This window comes from Aotus nancymaae, unplaced genomic scaffold, assembly GCF_030222135.1.
Source record: "Aotus nancymaae isolate 86718 unplaced genomic scaffold, 86718_ANA_hifiasm-v0.15.2.pri h1tg000067l, whole genome shotgun sequence".
Lineage (NCBI taxonomy): Eukaryota > Metazoa > Chordata > Mammalia > Primates > Aotidae > Aotus > Aotus nancymaae.
Genome location: NW_026988482.1, coordinates 32,028,925 through 32,051,385, shown reverse-complemented (window position 1 = coordinate 32,051,385; position 22,461 = coordinate 32,028,925). Strand labels below are relative to the sequence as shown.

General features: G+C 40.7%; 2 protein-coding genes across 2 annotated transcripts in view; both read left to right on the top strand.

Annotated features, from left to right (window-relative positions):
* Positions 1-1,605: 1,605 nt before the first annotated feature.
* The window catches only part of DNAH12 (dynein axonemal heavy chain 12), a 243,749-nt gene continuing 222,893 nt past the window's right edge, over positions 1,606-22,461 (top strand). Inside the window, exons 1-4 of the mRNA XM_064367223.1 lie at positions 1,606-1,742; positions 2,413-2,615; positions 14,528-14,609; positions 14,806-14,832. Coding sequence (XP_064223293.1) covers positions 2,446-2,615; positions 14,528-14,609; positions 14,806-14,832 — 279 coding nt within the window. The 5' untranslated portion in view covers positions 1,606-1,742; positions 2,413-2,445. The remainder of the gene's footprint in view (positions 1,743-2,412; positions 2,616-14,527; positions 14,610-14,805; positions 14,833-22,461) is intronic.
* Positions 18,544-18,885, top strand: LOC105722946 (RING-box protein 2-like). The gene has a single exon (XM_064366798.1). It carries the CDS (start codon positions 18,544-18,546, stop codon positions 18,883-18,885), a length of 342 nt encoding a protein of 113 aa, XP_064222868.1.

Genomic DNA, 22,461 nt, shown 5'->3' with positions numbered 1-22,461 from the left:
TGAATGGGGTCCTCCCTGTGAGGCTGGGGTCCAGGGTTTTTATGGACTGGGAAGGGGAAGAAATGTGCTTCATGCCCCCCACTCCCCTTCCCAGGGGCCTTAGCCCAGAACTAATCAGGAGGTGAAATGATGATTCATACATGCTACTTAGTTTGGCCCAGGACCTATCAAGAGCTAAAGTGAAAGCGTGGCCCTGGAGCTTGGCCCGGGACCAATCAGCAGCTGAAGCGATCATTCATAGAAGCCCAATTTACAATCCAAATAAAGGAAAGTAGAGCGCCCACCAGAAGCTACTGGACCATACTGTGCCCACGCCCACAAAAGGAGAAGAAACTTTTTTTTTTCCTGGGAGCCCATGGACTATACAAAGGACAAAGGCATTTCTGTGCCAGGCCTTGTTCCTTTATGTGAGTGAGAAGAAGGTCGGTGCAAGTTTTTGTCTAAATGGGCTGGAGGTTTTTCTATCTGTGCAGTCGCGGGCATGTCTCCAGGCACAACACCCTATGCTAGTTCCCTTATCAGTGCCTGCAGCTTGAATTTTTTTCCCCCAGGCTGCTTTTTATGTTATGTGGGGATGAAGCACTGACCCATGGGCTGGGGTTTCTCCGGTGACCCTTCCCTTGCTATCTACCTAAGGCATAAACTAGCTGACTCCTTTCACTATGATGGTGCCTCTGCACTCCAGCCTGGGTGACAGAGCGAGACCCTGCCTATAAAAAATAAATGCTAATTGACATTTTAAAAAACTGTCTAATCTATTATAGGATTAGAGTTTAAACAACAAAAGGTCACATATTTATGCAAGTATTTTATTTTCTACAGAAAGATAGTTTGCTTTTACAAACTACCCAGAAGTTTTAACTTGTTCATTTGCTCACCTAAATGACATTTTAGAGCACCTACTGTGAGACAGATACAAGTGTTGCCTGTACTTTCGTTAAAACAACAAAAAATTATGTAGTGACTGACACAGAAGGTGCTCAAATATTTGTTGAGTATGCTATTTTTTTAAAGTCTCATGAGATCTAAGAATGAATATGCTATTAACAGACCAGCAGGATTTATTCACTTCCCTAATTTAATTTTGACACAGTATTCTTGTAGGCTATTATCGTTTAGTTGTGCAGCTTCAAATAGCAAAATTTCACATCTTTCTCTCAGGGAACTCACTAAATTCACACACCTTAACCTGTTTGATTTTGCCAAAGAATTCCTGGAAGTGCTGTGTCAACAAATAGCAAATCTAGAAGCAAGATAAATTATATTGCTGATTAGTTACAATATTTACAGGCTGTCACTAGGGGACACTTGAAGACTTGATTCTCTTGCCGAGTGTTTCCATAAATCTATTTTCCAACAGATCTTTATTTCCAGCCTTGCAGTTTTCCACAATTTGAAGATCCTGATTTCCTGGTCCCCTTCCAAGGAAAGGCAGTTAAGTTAAAAGAAACAAAAAAACTCACACACTATTTGAGTAATGAATTATTGTTGTGACAGGTAATCCTAATCCTTCGCAGCTCAGCAACTGCCTCTCCAGGCAACCTTCACCCAGCCCCACCGGCGGGGACCTCCACAGTTTCCATAGCGACGACGTTGTTTCCACCCGCCCTTCTCCAGCTTCGCGTCTGAGAGCCGCTGGCTTTCCGGAGGTTTCGCCCTCGTTATCCCCTTCCTTTCACCTGAGGAGAGGCTCAGACTGTCTCTCTCCTCTGCGCAGCGGGAAAGTAGTGAGAAACAATCAGGTACTTGTTCTCTGCTTTTCTCTTCCTTTCCCTCTCAGGGCAGGTATCGCGATTTGGGTGCCAACTTAAACACTCTTTCAAGGCAGGAATCTCCAAATCCTGTAGGCATTCATGGCAAATATAGTTGTTATCACAGTAAAATTTTTGAGCATTTACATGACCTTTTAGATTTGCCATGCGTTAAGTATGCCTATTTTTTGCTTGATCATAGCACCACTTTCTTGGAGGGCAGCAAGACTAAGATATCCTACTGATGTTTAAAAACATTAATGATGTAAAAATCGGGTTTTACATGGAAGGGGATCATCCCTCAACAACTGGATTTGTTGTTGTGGTGGTGGTGGTGGTTTGCATCTAGGGAAAATTTTGAATCCAGAATGTTAGAGCTGTAGGGATATTACAAAGCATTTAATTCAATTCCTTAATTTCATCCATAAGGAAACAAGCCCTAAAGGGGTGACTGGCTCGTTGCTTCATGAGTGCGTCGTAGAGTTCTAACAGGAATCCCTGCCAGCTTACCTCAACTGCCATTCTTTAGACTAATGCCATACTTGGCAGGAAGATCCAAAACATGTCCAGAATTTTTTTTTGGTATTGGTATATTAGACCTGTTATGAATATATCGAGGCTTGCTTATACAATAATGGCTTTATGAACTTTTTCTCCTCAGAGTACAGAGCATTTTAATCTTTAGGGGATCAAGATGTCAGATCCAAACAAAGCTGCCATTGCAGCAGAAAAGGAAGCTCTGAACTTGAAGTTACCCCCCATTGTCCATTTCCCAGAAAACATAGGCGCTGATACGCCAACACAAAGTAAGCTGCTAAAATACAGAAGATCCAAGGAGCAGCAGAAGAAAATCAATCAGTTAGTGTAAGTAGCATATTAGTAGATAATTCTTGCTTGGAATTCAAGTGAAATGATTGGTGTTCATATTCTCATAAAAAGTTTTAACTGTGGAGGTTGTTCATGGGTAAAATACTATTTTCAAGTTAATTAGAAAAACAATTGAAAAATAATTGTAATGATAGCAAATATACACTGTGCACTGTCAGACATTGTTCTTACCACCTGTACTTCTTACAACAATCCTATCAGGTAGGTACTATTGTTAGCTCCATTTTTTAGATGAGTAAACTGAGGTATAGAGAAGTTAAGTAACTTGCCTAAGGTTGCACAGCTGGGATTTGGACTTGGTTGGTCTGGTTCTAAAGTTCATTAAGCACCACACTATTCCTCCTCTTAATATAACCATACTGATTCCCGAAAGTAAAATCAAATAACTAAACCTCTACAATTTGAACAAATACTTAATAAAATATCTTGAAACTACTTATATTTGAAATTTGTTGATATGAAAGGAAACATGGTTCAACATCCTACTCACCCCCCAGCTCCAATTTAGTGGAAATTAAAACTAATTTAGGTACCTGCTGCTTAAGGCTGTGATGAGGTTGGTTCAGTTCAATTAGACAGTTACTGAGAATTTCCTAAACACCTGATTCTTTTGAGTTCTCGGGATAAATAAAAAGAAAAATACATGGATTTCATTTACAAAATTCCAAGGCAACACTTAAAAATATAAAATGAGAAATTTCTCTTGGGTGGATTTGTTTCCCTTTCTACATTCTCTTTCCTTTCTTGGTTGGCCTCATTTAAAAACATTTTTTGCAGCTGACTAAGTATTGTTGCCAATTTAATAATTTTAATTTTTGCTAATTTTACTTTCCTTACAACTAAAAATTTTTTATATTAATGTTTAATATAAACATATATTAATCATATAACTTCTTTAGAGTTACTTTTTCTTTGAGACAGGGTTTCACTCTTGTTGCCCAGGCTGGAGTTCAATGGTGTGATCTCAGCTCATTGCAACCTCTGCCTCCCAGGTTCAAGCAATTCTCCTTCCTCAGCCTCCCAAGGAGCTGGGATTACAGGTACCTGCCACCACACCCAGCTAATTTTTGTATTTTTAGTAAAGACAGTGTTTCACTATGTTGATCGAGCTGGTCTTGAACTCTTGACTTCATGATCCGCCTGCCTTGGCCTCCCAAAGTGCTGGGATTACAGGTGTGAGCCACACCACGCCGGGCCCTAGATTTACATTTTTATTAGTCCATCTATCATTCACTCATTTAAATATATATTTATAGGGTATATAAACTAATGTCAGTACATGTATTATTAGAAATGCTTAAGTGTTAAAGACTTAGACAAAAAAAAAAAAAGGCTGGGCATGGTGGTTAATGCTTGTAATCTCAGAATTTTGGGAGGCCACAGTGGGAGGATTACTTGAGCCCAGGAATTTGAGACCAGTCTGGGCAAGGTAGTAAGGCCCTCATCTCTCAAAAAAAAAAAAAAACCAAAACACTAGCCAGGTGTGGTGGGACATGCCTGTGGTCCTAACTACTTGGGAGGCAGAGGCAGGAATATTGCTTGAGCCCAGAAAGTCAAAGCTATAGTGAGCTGTGATGGTATCATTGCACTCCCAGCAATGGGCAATGGAACAAGACCCTATCTCAAACAAGCAAATATAAATAGTTTTAAAAGTAAGAGAGGCCAGACTCAGTGGCTCACACCTGTAATCCTAGCACTTTGGGAGGCCCAGGTGGGTGGATCACCTGAGGTCAGGAGTTTGAGACCAGCCTGGCCAACATGGTGAAAGCTCGTCTCTACTATAAATACAAAAAATTAGGTGGGCGTGGTGGCAGGTGCCTGTAATCCCAGCTACTCAGGAGGTGGAGGTGGGAGAATTGCTTGAATCTGGGAGGGGAAGGTTGCAGTGAGCTGAGATCATGCCACTGTACTCCAGCCTGGGTGACAGAGAGAGACTCCCATCTCAAAAAAAAAAAAAAGAAAAATTCCATCTCAAAAAAAAGAAAAAGAAAAAGATGCCTTCCTCCTTAATTCCCAAGATTCTATTCAATGTTTCCGTAGATTTAGAGTAGAGAAGTGAGTTCTCTAGGAATTATAGATTGTTCTTTTTTTTTTTTTTCTCAGCACTTTGGGAGGCCGAGGCGGGCAGATCACGAGGTCAGGAGTTCGAGACCAGCCTGACTAACATGGTGAAACCCCTTCCCTACTAAAAATACAAAAATTAGCCAGGCGTGGTGGTGTGCCCCTGTAATCCCAGCTACTCAGGAGGTTGAGGCAGGAGAATTGCTTGAACCAGGGAGGCAGAGATTGCAGTGAGCAGAGATCATGCCACTGCACTCCAGCCTGGGTGACAAAGCAAGACTCCCTATCAAAAAAAAAAACTGGGGAGTCACCAGAATGTAGATGATTTTTTTTTTTTTTGCACATAGCTGATTTTTAAAGCTATAGGGAATCGTTGGAATTACACAGAGCGTGAGGGTGAGAGCTAGGTAAGAGAGAGCACAGGGGAGAGCGCGAGTGAACAAGTGAACTGAGAAAGGCAAAGGCCTAGGGCAAAGCGTTACAGGTATGGAGAAAAGTCACCCAGCAAGTAGAGTAAGTATGACTGGTAAGGCAGGAGGAAAAGCAGAAAAGCAGGATGTTCTAAGCACAGAGTATGTTACAATACAGTGTACTTTAATTTTCTTAGTTGTCTTTCTTTTCCACTTTGGCATGCTTAAGGAGAGGGATCTCAACACAAATCACAGGGTCTGGTATGTTATTGTTGACAAATGAATGAGGGGAGAATGAATTTTTAAGGAAGAAACTTGCGTTATTGTGCTTTATACAGATCTGTAAGTAGTACAACTTTTATTTTGGTGCTTAATTTAAAAATGCTGCCTCAAAATTACTTGAAGCATAGTGCTATATTAATGCTGAGATTAGAACTGCTATGGGTTTCTTTGGGAAAAATGCATTTGGAATTATTGGTTTTATTTTATTTTCCCTGGATATGTTCGCAATGTTAGGTTCATTTAAAAGAAAAAAAGAAAAGGGCCGGGCGCGGTGGCTCACACCTGTAATCCCAACACTTTGGGAGGCCAAGGTGGGAGGATCACAAGGTCAGGAGTTCGAGACCAGCCTGGCCAACACAGTGAAACCCTGTCTCTACTAAAAATAAAAAGAAGTAAAAACAAAAAAGAAAAAAAGAAAAAAAAGTTACTTCAGTGAGTCATCACTTTGCTAAACTTTACCTTATACTGGATTCCACTTCATTTTTTTTCCATCTCCTTATTAATAAGCATATTCTTTGAAAACTAAGTTTATCTTGTATGTGTTTCTTTTAAGTATATTTGGTGTATTCTCCTTGGATTTCAAACTCATTTTTAGCTGGCCCAAGGACTAATGCAAAAAACTTTCAGAAACCAATTTTTTTTTTTTTTTTAGATAGAGTTTCACTCTTGTTGCCCAGGCTGGAGTGCAATGACACGATATCGGCTCACTGCAACCTCTGCCTCCTAGGTTCAAGCAATTCTCCTGCCTCAGCCTCCTGAGTAGCTGAGATTACAGGAACCCACCACCATGCCTGGCTAATTTTTGTATTTTTAGTAGAGACAGGGTTTCACCATGTTGGGCAAACTGGTCTTGAACTCCAGACCTCAGGTGATCTGCCCACCTTGGCCTCCCAAAGTGCTGGGATTACAGGTGTGAGCTGCTGCGCCCAGTCTCAGAAACCAATTTTTTTTTAAACTGATAAAATTAAAGATTTTATTTATTTATTTATTTATTTATTTATTTTTTGAGATGGAGTTTTGCTCTTGTTACCCAGGCTGGAGTGCAATGGCGCGATCTCAGCTCACCGCAACCTCCGCCTCCTGGGTTCAGGCAATTCTCCTGCCTCAGCCTCCTGAGTAGCTGGGATTACAGGCACGCGCCACCATGCCCAGCTAATTTTTTGTATTTTTAGTAGAGACAGGGTTTCACCATGTTGACCAGGATGGTCTTGATCTCTTGACCTCATGATCCACCTGCCTCAGCCTCCCAAAGTGCTGGGATTACAGGCGTGAGCCACCGCGCCTGGCCTAAAGATTTTTTTTTTAAAAACTGGAAACATATCTTTCTGGATGGCTATGGACTTTGGGATTCTCGATCCCTTGCTATCTGCACCTGCTAGATGACAGGCATGCAGACTTCCCTTTTTGAAAGGTGGAGTGACGTCTGTGGATAGAGGGAGTTCCTGGGGTGAGGTAGAGTATAAAGAGTCATGGGTAGAAGTGGGCCCCCTACTAGGACCAGTCCCTGGAAACACTTGGCTGAGCCAGTATCGTTTTATAGCTTTCCCAAGTCTCAAGAATGAGGCTGCCTTCTTTTTTGGCTACTACCTCACCTCTTGATTCAAGCCAGTTTCTCTCCTTTACTGCATGTGGTTTCTCACACATTTGAAATTTTCAAGTTTTTATTTATTTATTTATTTGATTTTATTATAAAATTTTTTAGTTTAGCTATGATTATTCATTATTCATCCCCCTCACCGTGTTCTTTTTGAGACAGGGTCTCACTCTGTGGCCCAGGTTGGAGTGCAGTGGTGTGATCACTGCCCACTACAGCCTCTGACTTCCTGGCTCAAGCAATCCTCCCACCTCAGTCTCCTGTGTAGCTGGGACTCCAGGTGCAGTGCACACCACCGTGCCCAGCTAGTTTTTGTATTTTTTGTAGAGACAGAGTCTCTTCATGTTGCCCAAGCTGGTCTTGAACTCAGGTGATCTACTGTGTTGGCCTCCCAAGGTGCTGGGAGCCACTGTGCCCAGCCTGTTTTTAATTGTTAATATACAAATCAAAAACAGTCAGGGAGTGAAAAGGCTCACTCATATGTTCTTCCAGCTCTTTTTATTTATAGCCAATAGGAGAAAACACGCTCTAGAAATTGTTGCTGTGTAAAAGGGTGGCATTTATATATAAAGAACAGGAAATCAGGCATATTTATGTTGGGATAATTACAGTGTAAGCCTGACTATGACTAGTGCCAATTAGCATACCAAAGTATAAGGCAAATTCCTTGAAAGTAGCAATCACTTAGAGCTAGACTCTTTAGGGAGACATGATGGATGAAGGGAAGCCTGGCCAAGGTCTTGAAGATTGTCAAAGAAAAGAAGGAGGAGGATATCCAGGTACATTTTCTACTTCATGTGAGAAAGTCTTAGGAGTTTTAGTTTAGTGGTGATGCACCCTTGTAATCCCAGCTACTCAGGAGGCTGAGGCAGGAGAATTGCTTGAACCCGGGAGGCGGAATTTGCAGTGAGCCGAGATCGTGCCACTGCACTCCAGCCTGGCACCTGGCGATGGAACAAGACTCTGTCTCAAAAAAAAAAAAAAAAAAAAAAAAAAAAGTGAAAGATCTCTACAATGAAAACTATAAAGCATTGATTCAACAAATTGAAAAGCAGCCGAGTATGGTGGCTCATGTTTGTAATCCCAGCACTTTGGGAGGCTGAGGCAGGCAGATCACTTGAGGTCAGGAGTTCAAGACCAGCCTGGCCAACATGGTGAAACCTTGTCTCTACTAAAGATACAAAAATTAGCTGGGCATGGTGGTGGGCACCTGTAATCCCAGCTACTCGGGAGGTTGAGGCAGGATAATCACTTGAACCCAGGAGGCGGAGGTTGTGGTGAGTGGAGATTGCCCCATTGCACTCTAGGCTGGGCAACAAGAGTGAACCTCCATCCCAAACAAACAAAAAACAATCTTAAAGTTTATATGAAACCACAAAAGACCCAGAATAGCCAAAGTTATTGTAAGCAAAAACAAAATTATAGGAATTATATTACTTGCCTTTAAATTATACTAAAGTGCTATGGTTACCAAAATGGCATAATACTGGCATAAAAACAGATACCTAGACCAGTGGGACAGAATGAAGAACCCAGAAATAAATCCATACATCTTCAGTGAACTCATTTTCAACAAAGGTACCAAGAACATACAATGGAGAAAGGACAATCTCTTCAGTAAATGGTGCTGGGAAAACTGGATATCCATATGCAGAAGAATGAAACTAGACCTCTGTCTCTCACCATATACAAAAATCAAATCAAAATGGATTAAAGATGTAAATCTCAGACTATGAAACTACTACAAGAAAACACTGAGTGAAACTCTCCAGAATATTGGAGTGGGTGAAGATTTCTTGAGTGATACCCCATGAGCACAGGCAACCAAGGCAAAAATGGACAAAGGGGATTCATATCAAGTTAAACACTTCCTCACAGCAAAGGAAATAACAAAATGACGAGACAACCCATAGAATGGGAAAAAATATTTGCAAACTATCCATCTGACAAGGGAATAATAACCATAATATATAAGGAGCTCAAACAACTCTGATACAGTTTGGATGTGTGACCCCACTGAAATCTTATGTTGAATTGTATTCCTCAGTATTGGAGGTGGGGCCTGGTGGGAGGTGATTGGGTCATGGGGATATATTTCTCATAAATGGTTTAGCACCATCCTCTTGATGCTGTCCTCATGATAATGAGTTCTCATGAGATTGATTGCTTCAAAGTGTGCCTCCTGCCCCTGCTCTTGCTCCTGCTTTCATCATGTGACATGCTTCCTCCTCCTTCACCTTCCACCTCATGATTATAAGCTTCCTGAGGCCTCCTCAGCAGCAGATGCTAAGCAGTTTCCTGTGCAGCCTGCAGAACCAGGAGCCAATTAAACCTCTTTTCTTTATAAATTATCCAGTCTCAGGTATTTCTCTCTTTTAAAAAAATTTCTTAGAAACAAAGTCTTGCTGTGTTGCCCAGGCTGGTTTCAAATCCCTGGGCTCAAGCAATCTTCCTCCCATGGCCTTCCAAAGGGCTGGGATTACAGGCATGAGTTACCACACCTGGCCAGTCTTAGGTATTTCTTTACAGCAATGCAAGAATGGCCTAATACAAACTCTATAGGAAAAGAAAAATCTACTAGTCGGATTAAAAAATAGGCAAAAGATCTGAATAGACATTTCTCAAAAGAAGACACTAAAATAAAAAAGAGGTGGATTACCTGAGGTTAGGAATTCGAGACCAGCCTGGCCAACATGGTGAAACCCCATCCCTACTAAAAATACAAAAATTAGCTGGGCATGGTGGTGGGCGACTGTGATCCCAGCTACCTGGGAGGCTGAGGCAGGAGAATTGCTTGAACCTGGGAGGCAGAGGTTGCAGTGAGCCGAGATCATGCTACCCGCACCCCAGCCTGGGTGACAGAGTGAGACTCCATCTCAAAAAAAAAAAAAAAAAAAAAAGAATAAAGAAAAAATGGCAAACAGATATAGGAAAATGTGCTCAAGATCATTGATAATCAGAGAAATGAAAATCAAAACTACAATGAGATATCATCTCACCCTAGTTAAAATGGCTTTTATCCAAAAGATAGGCAGTAACAAATGCTGGCAAGGATGTGGAAAAAAGGGAACCCCCATACGCTGTTGGGAATAAATACAACCACTTAGATATTTCTTTATAGCAATGCAAGAATGGCCTGATACAAACTCTATAGGGAAAAAAAATCTAATAATCTGATTTTAAAAATAGGCAAAAGATCTGAATAGACATTTCTCAAAAGAAGAACTGAAAATGGCACACAGGGGCAGATCACCTGGGGTCAGGAGTTAGAGACCAGCCTGGCCAACATGGTGAAACCCTGTCCCTACTAAAAATACAAAAATTAGCTGGGCATAGTGATATCTCATTGTAGTTTTGATTTGCATTTCTCTGATGATGAATGTTGTTGAGCACCTTTTCATATACCTGTTTGCCATACGTGCCAAACAGTTTGGAGGTTCCTCAGAAAATGAAAAATAGAGCTACCATATGATTCAGCAATCCCACTCCCAGGTATATACCCAAAAGAAAGGAAATCAATATTCAGAGAGGTATCTGCCTCCCACGTTTACTGCAGTAATAGTCAAGATTTGGAAGCAACCTGAGTATCCATAAACAGATGAATGGGCTGCTGCTGAGACCAGCTTGGTCAGGGAGACCCCAACTCAGGTAGTACTGAAGGAAGGAAGAAACAGAAGACACAAAGATAGAGAGCAAAAGAGAATCAAAGTGGGACATCAGGGGGCTGACAGCATTCTCAGCTGAAAGGCCCAGAGCAGACTCTGACCCACGTATTTATTTTTTGTGAACAAGTGATTATTTTTAAAGAGCAGGTGTTCTATGTTTTTTCATAGAATAAAGATTAACTAGGCAGGCAGCTAGTGCCTGTTCACTACTAATTAAAAATAAACTAGAAAACATTCTTGGAGGGAACAATGGGGGCAGGGTCACGTATCCTATGTTTTAAGAACTGGTTTAACTAGTTCATGACTGGTACATATTGTTTACTATTCTATGACGCCCTGAGCAGTTTTCTGCCTGGGGACTACTTGGTGTTCCTTGCCATTGTTTCTCAGTAAACAATATATAATTCATCACACACATCAAGATTTGTTCTCATCAGGCTGTTTTGTCTATGGAGTAGCCATTCTTTTGTTTCTTTACTTCTCTAATAAACTTGCTTTAAAAAAAGAAAACAAAACAAAAACAAAAAACTCAGATGAATGGATAAAGAAAATGTGGTACATATACATAATGGAGTACCATTCAGCCATAAAAAAGAATGAGAACCTATCATTTGCAACAACATGGATTGTTGGGTACCAGTCCCAACCCCATACGTGGGTGCCCTTAGTCCCAGCGGTGACAAGGGATTGAGAAAAGGAAATAAAGACAGAGACACAAGAGTAGAAGTTACAGCATGGGTCCAGGGGACCAACACAAGCATGGGAACTGAGTTGGGCCTGAGCTCTGGGTTCCAAACACTTTTATTGTGTGCATAATCTCATCGATCTTATGGGCGTGGAAGAGGGGGTGGAGGAGCGGGTAAGTTGTGGGGAGGGGGAAGAGCACTTGAGATCCTTCTAAGACATGCTAAACTAGTACTCTGAGTTTATCACCAATTGTTATCAGGGTGCAGCTGCATCAGAAGTATAGGGGATGAGGAGCCACCTGGTTTGACCACACCCAGTGCGTCAGGGGGCTTTTAATTAAAATTACTCCATATTCCGAAAACCTAGGCAGAGCCTGAGGCGTTCCGTGATCTCTGCCCTTCAAGGCTTTTCTCCTTGCCAGCTCCCATCTGCAAAGACCCTCCCAGATCTTGTGAGCAGAGGTCACCTCCCTTCTCTGAGATCTTTGCATAAGCCCTCTTTTTTTTTTTTTTTTTTGCATAAGCCCTCTTTACAAGGCCCTCATGCAGTCTCCATGTTGAGAAGGCATTCATGGGACCAGAGCAGTATTGCCTGCTCTGCAGCCACCCCGAGGTGTTCCCCGTGTTACTGCACTCTCTGATGGTCTTTACCTTAGGCCTCCTGTTGCCGCTTGATTTCCAATTAACTGCGCCAATAATATAGTTTAGTTTGGTGTATAAACTTGAGTGTACTCTGAGCCAAGCAAGCTTATAATTATTTAGCTAGAATTAGCATAGGTCTCCCCCTGACCATCTTGACCCACAATGGATGGTCATTATGTTAAGTGAAATAAGCTAGGCACAGAAAGACAAACGTTGCATGCTTTCACTTATCTGTGGGCACTAAAAATTAAACTCATTCACTTATCTGTGGGTGCTAAAAATTAAACTCTTTGAATTCATGGAGATAGTAGAAGAATGGTTACCAGAGGCTGTGAAAGGGTAGTGGGGAAGATTGAGGGGGAGAAATTGGGGATGGTTAATGGGTACAAAGAAAGAAAGAATAAGTAGGACATAAGTAGTATTTGCTAGCACGACATGGTGACTATAATATAAATAATTTAATTGTACATTTAAAAATAACTAAAAGAGTATAATTGAATTGTTTGAAACACAAAGGATAAATGCTTGAGGTGATGGATACCCTATCTACTTTGATATGATCATTATACATAACATGCCTATATCAAAATATCTCATGTAACCCATAAATATATACACCTACTATGTACCTACAAAAATTTAAAAAATAAAGTGATGACTGCCACCTCTCTTCCAACACCCTCACCCATTTCACAGTACTCTCATTGGTACTCTCATGCTGTGCCCCTGGAGTACCATGGGTACAGCTTGATATTGCTGAGAAAATTCATCTATCAGGTAGAGTACTAAACTAGACATGCAAGATCATTTCCAAATATGCTATTCTGATCATTCATTCAACAGATTCTTATTGAGCTTCTATGCCTTGATGGATACTATTGTGGGGAGAGCAGTGAGCAAAATAGACATGGTCCTTGTCTGTATGCTGTTTATAAGTCTGGTTTTATGGCTCCAGTGGACACCCTTTTCTTCAGATTTTTTTTGGTTCTCCTCTTACCTATCTGATGGGTATCTCCTTTGCTCATCCAATTGTTATTTTTCCTCATTCCTGTCATACTTGACATGCTCCAAGCTTTTCTGAATTCTCTTTTCTTTCCCTTGTATGCTTTTTCCTTTGGTCATTTCTTCTAGTATATCTGGCCTTGTAGACCGTTAGATTTGTCTTCCTATATACGTTTCTATCCTCAAAGCCTCTCGATTACTTCCTATTGTCTATTGTATTAAAGAGTTTGTTTTTGAGACCTTTAGCTGGATGTTTCAACGCACTTCTCCAGACTTATCTCTACTTGACACTGTCACCTTTGGGTGGATTGAACGACCCCTGCTTCCTTGTTTCCCCTTTGATCCTTTCCTTGCCTTGCTGTTTCTTGAGGTCTTTGTTTTTTTAGATCCCAGGAAAACTATGTCTTCATCTGAAATCCTCTTCCATTTAAAGTTCATTGCTAATGCTAACATGTGTATGTGGCCTTCACAGATGGAAGTGAACTTGTCCCCCCTCTGAACCACAGGGTACCTATATGGCACTCTGTTTTTTTCTTCTCACCTAATCAGTTCATCGGTCCTTGAGATTTGTTGTTATATTTTAATAGGATCTAGTGTTGTGATTTGCATAATGTAGGCATTCAATAAATATTTGTTGACAGATTAATGGATTATACAACTTAATTTAAGGAGAAAAGTATATCTTATGGATGAAAAAGATCTATAAACAGTTTTGAAGGTAAACTATTTATTTATTTATTTTTGCTAGAGACAGAGTTTTGCTCTGTCACCCAGGCTGGAGTGCAGTGGCCCGATCTTGGCTTACTACAACCTCTGTCTCCTGGGTTCAAGCAATTCTCCTGCCTCAGCATCCCGAGTAGCTGGGACTACAGGTGCATGCCACCACGTGCGGCTAATTTCTTTTGTATTTTAGTAGAGACAGGGTTTCAACATGTTTCCCAGGCTTGTCTCTAACTCCTGAGCTCAGGCAATCTGCCCACCTTGGCCTCCCAAAGTGCTAGGATTACAGGCATGAGCCACCATGCCTGGCCAAAGGTAAACTCTTTCTTGAGCAGCTACTATGTGCCAGGTACTGTTCTGGGCACTGAAGATAGCCACAATGAATAAAACAGTCTACAAAATATACTATATCAAACGATGGTAAGTGCTTTGAAGCAAGATAAGTGAGGATAAAATGGATGGATGTGAAGGAGGTGCTACTTATTAATATAGGGGGTGGGGAGAGGCTTCTTTGATAGACTGACAGACATTTGAACAGAGATAATATATATAAAGGCCTACTATGCATTGGGATTCATTTTTAAATGATCAGTAAGTTATATTTGAAAAAATTTGATTTTTATTCTCACCCTGTTATACATGTATGAATTATTTAAAAATTAAAGTCTCATTGATAATGTCTATTGGGATTTGTTTCTTATAAAAAATTCAGTAAGATAACTCTTGATTATCTCTTAGTATAGTTGGAAGAATTCTCAAATTGTAATGTTTTAGTAACTTATGCTAATGTTATCAAGAGAGTCATATTTCTAACTATAAATTTCAGAACTGATGGAGCCAAAAGAAATTTAGACAGAACACTGGATAAAAGAACACCTCTATTACCACCCCCTGATTATCCTCAAACTGTAAGTCTTTGTTTTCTCTTTAAAATGTTTATCCTTCTATCCTTTTAATTTGTAGTTAAGACAATCTCAATATAACTAATGTTTTTAAAAGGAATCATAGATATATTTTAAACTATATTTAATTTTTAAACAATTTAAATTAATATTAAAATGTTCTCCTTGATTTAATTATATCTTGTTTGTTTGTTTTTGACAGATGAACAGTGAAATGAAAAAAAAAGGAGTGAGTTCAAGTTTTTATATTTCTTGTTTTGAAAATGTTCAAAGAAATTATTGCAAAGTAGTTTCTTCTAAGACCACCTGCTAAGTCCCATTCTAGAAAAGAGATAAATTTAGAAACTGAGATTTTTATCTTCTCTTCCCAAGGGAACAAACATGTCATGAACAACAGCATGGCAATATGGACTTTTTTGTTTTAGACAGGGTTTTGCTCTGTCACCCAGGCTGGAGGGCAGTGGTGTGATCTCAGCTCACTGCAGCCCCACCACTTGGGCTCAAGCAGTCCTCCCACCTCAGCCTCCTGAGTAGCTGAAACTACAGTCACATGCTACCATGCTCAGCTAATTTTTTTTTTTTTTAAGACGGAGTCTCGGTCTGTCACCCAGACTGGAGTACAGTGGCACCGTCTCAGCTCACTGCAACCTCCACCTCCCAGGTTCAAGCTATCCTCCTGCCTCAGCCTCTGGAGTAGCTAGGACTACAGGCGCCCGCCACCATGCCCAGCTAATTTTTGTGTTTTTAGTAGAGGCGGGGTTTCACCATATTGGCCAGACTGGTCTCCAACTCCTGACCTTGTGATCTTACAGGCGTGAGCCACCGTGCCTGGCCTGCTCAGCTAATTTTTAAAAATTATTTGTAGAAATGAGATTTCACTATGTTGCCCAGGCTGGTCTTGAACTCCTGAGCTCAAGTGATCCTCCCACCTTGGCCTCTCAAATTGCTAGAATTACAAGTGTGAGCCACTGTGCCCAGCCAATATGGGTTTTAAGAATTACATTTTTGTTGCCATTCATTATTTGCAGATTAATTATGTAAATATTTTTATTATTCCAAACAACTGAAAAAAATTCAGAGTGGCAGTTATAAAGGAAATGTATCTTCCTTTTTTATTAGGGTAATAATTGAGTATTTTAATATTGATATAATGATATAGTAGCCACTCAGCAAATATGTATTGAGAATCTATTATATGCTAGCCACATGCTAGGTACTAGAGAATTTAAAAAAACAAGAGAGAGAGAGAGACTGACTGCATGAGTGACAACAGGAGACTATGATGTGATTGGTGGAAAGATGAAACCATCTAAAATTTCTTTACTAGCAAAATAATCTGCTAGTAAACATATGGAGAAATGTATGGAGCTGGATACGTGAAAGAGGAAATCATGCAACATGTTTTCAGGTGGGGTATAAGCTTCTTAAGTCTCTTAAAATTCACTTTGGGGATAGAGGCTAAAGATGTGAATTCATTCAGCCTCTATGAATTCCAGATATTTGGAAGAAACTCTTTTTTAGCTTTTCCTGGTTTTGGTTTTGGCTTTTTTAAATGCTCTTCTTCCTCCTTACCTGGCTGCCCAACGTTTCTGGAGACTTCGGATGTGGATTTTCCTTTTTACTAGGTATAGTTACTGATACACAACAACCCCAACACATTAATAAATATTTAGTGTGTAAATTGCCAAATGTATTTAATATTTGTGTGTGTGTGTTTAGTATCCTCAGTGTTCCTAGCCAGGCATACAGTCATTCACTCCTGAGCCCACTGCTCTTGGCAATAAGGCTTCTAGGAATTCCATCACTTCATCATGAATGTCATCAGTAACCACTAACTGCCAAATTCAAAAGATATTTTTTCTTTTCTTTTTTTTTGAGACAGAGTCTTACTCTGTCACCCAGGCTTGAGTGCAGTGGCGCAATCTTGGCTCACTGCAATCTCTGTCTCCCGGGTTCCAGCAATTCTCCTGCCTCAGCCTCCCGTGTAGCTGGGATTACAGGCATGTGCCACCAAGCCCAGCTAATTTTTGTGTTTTTAGTAGACACAGGGTTTCACCATGTTCACCAGGCTGGCCTCGAACTCCTGACTTCAGGTGATCCACCTGCCTCAGCCTCCCAAAGTGCTGGGATTATAGGTGTGAGCCACCCAGCCCAGCCAAAGGATATTTTTTCTATACTTCTTTCTCTCTTAGACCTCCACCTGTCTTTTTTTTTTTTTTTTTTGAGACAGAATCTCCTGTCAGCCAGGCTGGAGTGCAGTGGTGTGATCTCTGCTCACCGCAACCTTCATTTCCCGGGTTCAAGCGATTCTCCTGCCTCAGTTTCCCGAGTAGCTGAGATTACAGGTGCCTGCTAATTTTTGGTATTTTTAGTAAAGACAGGGTTTCACCATGTTGGCCAGACTGGTCTTGAACTCCTGACCTCAGGTGATCTCGCCTGCCATGGCCTCTCAAAGTGCTGGGATTACAGGCGTGAGCCACTGCACTGGGGTTCCCTGTCCTCCACTTTTCTTTTTAAAAAACTCTAGGGCTGGGTGCAGTGGCTTACACCTGTAATCCCAACACTTTGGGAGGATGATGTGGGCGAATCACCTGAGGTCAGGAGTTCAAGACCAGCCTGGCCAACATGGTGAAACCCTATGTTTAGGGTGGGTTGGATGTAGTAGCGGGTACCTGTAATCCTATGTAGTAGCGGGCACCTGTAGTTCTAGCTACTCGGGAGGCTGAGGCAGGAGAATTGCTTGAACCTTTGAGGCAGAGGTTGCGGTGAGCTGAGATCGCGCCATTGCACTCCAGCCTGGGCAACAAGAGTGAAACTTCATCTCAAAACAAAACAAAACAAAACACTTTGGTCAGTGGAACAGAATAGGTGACACAGAAATAATAGACCCAACACTAGTATAGCCAACTGATTTTTATTATTACTATTATTATTTTAGAGATGGAGGTCTGTCTTTGCTGCTCAGGCTGATCTTGAGTTCCTGGGCTCAAGTGATCCTCCTGCCTCAGCCTCCCGAGTAGCTGGGATTACAAGAGCATGCCACCATGCCCCTGATTTTTGACTAAGTTGCAAAAATCATTCAGTGGAGGAAGAATAGTCTTTTCAAGGAATGGAAGAAAGCAATTGGATATCCATAAAATAAAATAAAAAAAACTCAGCCTAAACCTCCCACCTTGTACAAAAATTCACTAAAAATTGATCATAGGTGTAAATGTAAAATGTAAAACTATTTAAAAAATTAGAAAAAGACATAGGAGAAACAAACTATAAAACTTTTAGAAAAACCCAGCCTAGGCAAAGAATTCTTAGGTGTGATCTCAAAAGCACAATCCAGAGAAATTTTTAACACTGAATAAATTAGATTTCATCAAAATTAAAAGCGATTGCTCAGTGAAAGACCCTGTTAAGAGGATGAAAAAACAAGCTACACACTGGGAGAAAATATTCACAAATTGCCTATCCGACAAAGGAATTGTATCTAGAATATATAAAGAACTCTTAAAACTCAACAGTATAAAAACAAAAAAATCTGATTAGAAAATGGGTAAAAATGGCCAGGCGCAGTGGCTCATGCCTGTAATCCAGCATTCTGGGAGGCCAAGGCAGGCAGATCACCTGAGATCAGGAGTTTGCAACCAGCCTGGCCAACATGGTGAAACTTCGTCGCTACTAAAAATACAAAATTAGCTGGGTATAATCCCAGCTACTTGGGAGGCTAAGGCGGGAGAATCACTTAAACCGTGGAGGCAGAGGTTGCAATGAGCCGAGATGTGCCACTGCACTCCAGTCTGGGTGACAAGAGCGAAACTCCGTCTCAAAAAACAAAAGAAAAATAAAATGGGTAAAAGAAAGATGTGGCGGCGCTGCGGCCCGTCGGGCGGCCCCACAGAGCCGCCATAGCTGCCGGTCTTCCCCAACCCAAAGGCTCCGCGGCGCCACCATGGCCCACGTGGAAGAAGGTGAGGAACTCTGCGCCCTGTCCTTTCACTCCCGGAGCACAGGCTCCAGGTTGGGAGGCAGCAAGATGTTCTCTCTCAAGAAGTGGAACGCATTGGCCATGTGGAGCTGGGACGTGGAGTTCGATACGCACGCCATCTGCAGAGTCCAGGTGATGGATGCCTGTCTTAGATATCAAGCTGAAAACGAACAAGAAGACAGTGTTGTGGTCTGGGGAGAATGTAATCATTCCTTCCACATCTACTGCATGTCCCTGTGGGCGAAACAGAACAATCGCTGCCCTCTCTGCCATCAAGACTGGGTGGTCCAAAGAATCGGTAAATGAGAGTGGTTAGAAGGCTTCTTAGTGCAGGTGTTCAGAGCCCTGGTGGATCTTGTTGTCAAGTGCCCTACAAAGGCTAGAACACTCCAGGGAATTAATTCTTTAAATAGGAGTCGATGGATCTGTGGTCCTTTGGGACCCATCAAAGGCTTGGTTTAGCATTTTGTAGTTTTATTTTCAGAAATTCTCTGCAATTAATAAGGTAATTTATTAAAGATGGTCCTTTCTACCTCTGTGGTGTGTGCTATAAAAAAAGGAGAGAACTCTAAATTGAATCACTTTTTTAATTTACTCATTTCTGTACAACAGGTTGTGGAAGCAGTTTAATTCAGAGGAGAACTTTTTGCATGCTTATGGTTGAGCAGTTAAAAAATAATGTTAGCTCTCTCCACACTGCTGCATTAAAAAAAAAAAAAAGTTAGAGTAACAAATAAAGTGCAGTTTAACCTCCCCCCACCACCAAAAAAAGAATGATATGAACAGACATTTTACCATAGAGGATATGTGGATGGCGAATGATACTCAACATCATTAGCCATTATGGTAATACAAATGAAAACCATGATTCGTTTTCACTACATACCTATTAGAATGGCTGAAATAAAAAACAGTGACAATTTCAGCTGACTTTCGACACCACACACCATTTATTTCCTTTCTAACATTCCCTTACGTTTATTCATCTCATTCTTCATTATTTCTCTGTCATCTCCGTGGGTTCCTCTTCCTTGACTGGCTTGTAGCCACTCTTCTCTTTCCTTGAATCTCCCTGGATGATTCTCTCCTTTTCTGATTTCAACTACCTTCCATATGTAGAGGACTCCCAGAGACTTTTCTGCACAAATATCTCAGATTCAACATGTTAAAAAAAAATGACCCCACAAGCTTCCTTCATAAGACTCCTTTTCCTCATTTTCTATTGTAGTTGTTATTATCACCTTCTATCTGGTTACTCACGCTTAAAAATCTGAATCTGAACTTCTTTTTTCCCCCTCCATAACTACCTCCCTCCCATATACTTAGTCCCCAAGAGCCCTATATAGTTCTCAAATCAGTCATTTTCTTGTCCTAGCCTTTGATCAGAACTTCATCCCTTGTCTTGACCACAGCGGCCAACTGTGGCTCTTTTTTTCTTCTTCTTGTTTTGAGTCTTGTTCTGTCACCCAGGCTGGAATGCAGTGGGGCAATCTCAGCTCATTGCAACTTCTGCATCCTGGGTTCAAGCAATTTTCATGCCTCAGCCTTGCAAATAGCTGGGATTACAGGCACACGCCACCATGCCTGGCTAATTTATGTATTTTTTAGTAGAGACAGAGTTTCACCATGTTGGCCAGCCTGGTCTCAAACTCCTGACCTCAAGTGATCGGTCTGCTTCAGCCTCCCAAAGTGCTGGGATTGCAGGTGTGAGCCACCGCACCAGGGCAGAAGTTGCTTCTTAATCAACTACTATGCTGTCAAGCACCAAAAATAGTTACTTAATGAATGATTGATGAATGAATAAATATAAAAACACATGTTCAGTAAAATATAACAGCTGTTATGATAGAAGTATGAAGAGACTACAGTGAGGGCATAAAATAGAAAGGTTAAAAAAAAATTTTTTTTTTCTGTTTTTTGAGATAGTTTCTCACTCTGTCACCCAGGCTGGTGTGCAGGGGAGTGATATGGGCTTACTGTAACATCTGCTTCCCAGGCTCAAGTGATCTTCTAGCCTCAGCCTCCTGAGGAGCTGGAACTACAGGTGTGAGCCACCACACTTGGCTATTTATTTATTTATAGAAATGGGGTTTCTCCATGTTGCCCACACTTGTCTCTAACTCCTGAGCTGAAAGGGATCCACCTGCTTCCACCTCCCAAAGTGCTGAGATTACAGTCATGAGCCAACCGTGCTGGCCTAGGAAGCTTTCACGAAAGATTTTGAAAGTACATCATTTGATTTAGAAAAGACAGGCAGCGTTTTGCTAAGGAAGATTGTATACTTTAATTCTAAGGATTAAACATTTTTATTTTAGGAGATGAAATAGTTTTAAAGAGGCATAAGCTAAAGATACATAATTAGAATAATGAATTTAAATTTCCTTTTTTCTTTTTTTTTTCCCACAGAAAAACACATTCAATAAATTTCCTTTCATTATATGGTCATATAGTAATTTTATTCAAGCTTAATTTTCTATATAATATTTCAGAGCTTGACCATGACCTGCTTTCTAGAACTGCTATAGTTTGGGGTATTGAGAAAATATCATCTTTGTATAATTTATTTATTCATGAGATACTTAATAAATACCTATACTTGATCCTGTGCTGGAAGCTGAAGATTGTGGGACAAGATGGACATATAGCCCTTATGAAGCTTATACTTTAATGATGAAGACATATAATAAATAAAATTTTTCTATTTATTTCACTTAATAAATAAAATTGTGATAAGTACTGTGAAGGAAATACAGGGCAGTATGATAGATAGTGACTGGTGAGGGAGTGGGGCCTTATCAGGCAGGTGGTTAGAGAAGGCGTTCCTGAGTTGGTGACATTTATGAAACCTGAATGGTATAAAGGAGCCAGCCATGGAAGGACCTGGGGTTGAGAATTTCCCAACAGAGAGAACAGCTGAGTTTAAGTTACCTGAAGGAGAAAACAACTTGGTATGTTCCAGCTTGACCAGAGCATGCTGACTGAGCTCGTGGGAAGGTATAAAATAAACTTGAAAAGAGAGTCAGGAGCCAGATACGAGGGCCTTGTAGGCTGTGGTAAGGTGCTTGGATTTTACTCAAAGTGACAATTAGAACTCACTGAAGGATTCTGCCCATGGGGATAACATAAATTGATTTAATGTTGAAAAGTCACTTTGACAATTAAATAAAAAAGCCCACTAAGATTCTTTAGAAGATGGATTGTGGGTACGGCAGGAATATAAAGGAAGAACCAGTTGTACAAGATTAACAGTCTAGGTGAGAGAGAATGGTAGTTTAGACTAGAGTGATAGCAATAGAGCTAGAGAGAAATTGTTAGACTCATATTTTGGGTGTAGATGTGACAGGACTTGCAGATAGAGTGCATGTGGGGGGTGAGAAAAAGAGGAACCAAGGACAACTCTTAAGCTTTGGCCTGATTTTGTAGGGTAATTGGTGACACTAAGATCCTCTAGAGAGGAGGGATGAGCTGGAGTAGGAAGAGGACCAAGTTCAATGCTAGACAAAGGTCAGCCCATTGATACAGTGAGGGACTGGGGACAATCACGAGACTTTTAAGATTAAGCAGTACATTAATGGAGTGGGCATAGAAAATGTCTTTCTGTAAGAATTTTGAGTGAGCAACTAATTGAAAAAAAATAAAGGTAAGATACAAAAGAAAAAATGTCCATCTAGGCTATACATTAAAAACATCTTTTTATATCAGAATGATTTTAGACATACAGAAAAGTTGCAAAAAAGAGTACCAAGAAATCCCCTGTATGCTTTATCTGTTCCCATAATATTAACATCTTTGTCTGTAACAATGATTACTATGATAGTTGCCAAATAGTAATTTTTTTAATCACTTCTTTTACATTTTTTAGTTGGAATTCTATAGTAAGAA

Excerpts from the sequence above, each read along its gene's own strand:
- LOC105722946 (XM_064366798.1), top strand. The coding sequence starts at position 18,544 with ATGGCCCACGTGGAAGAAGGTGAGGAACTCTGCGCCCTGTCCTTTCAC.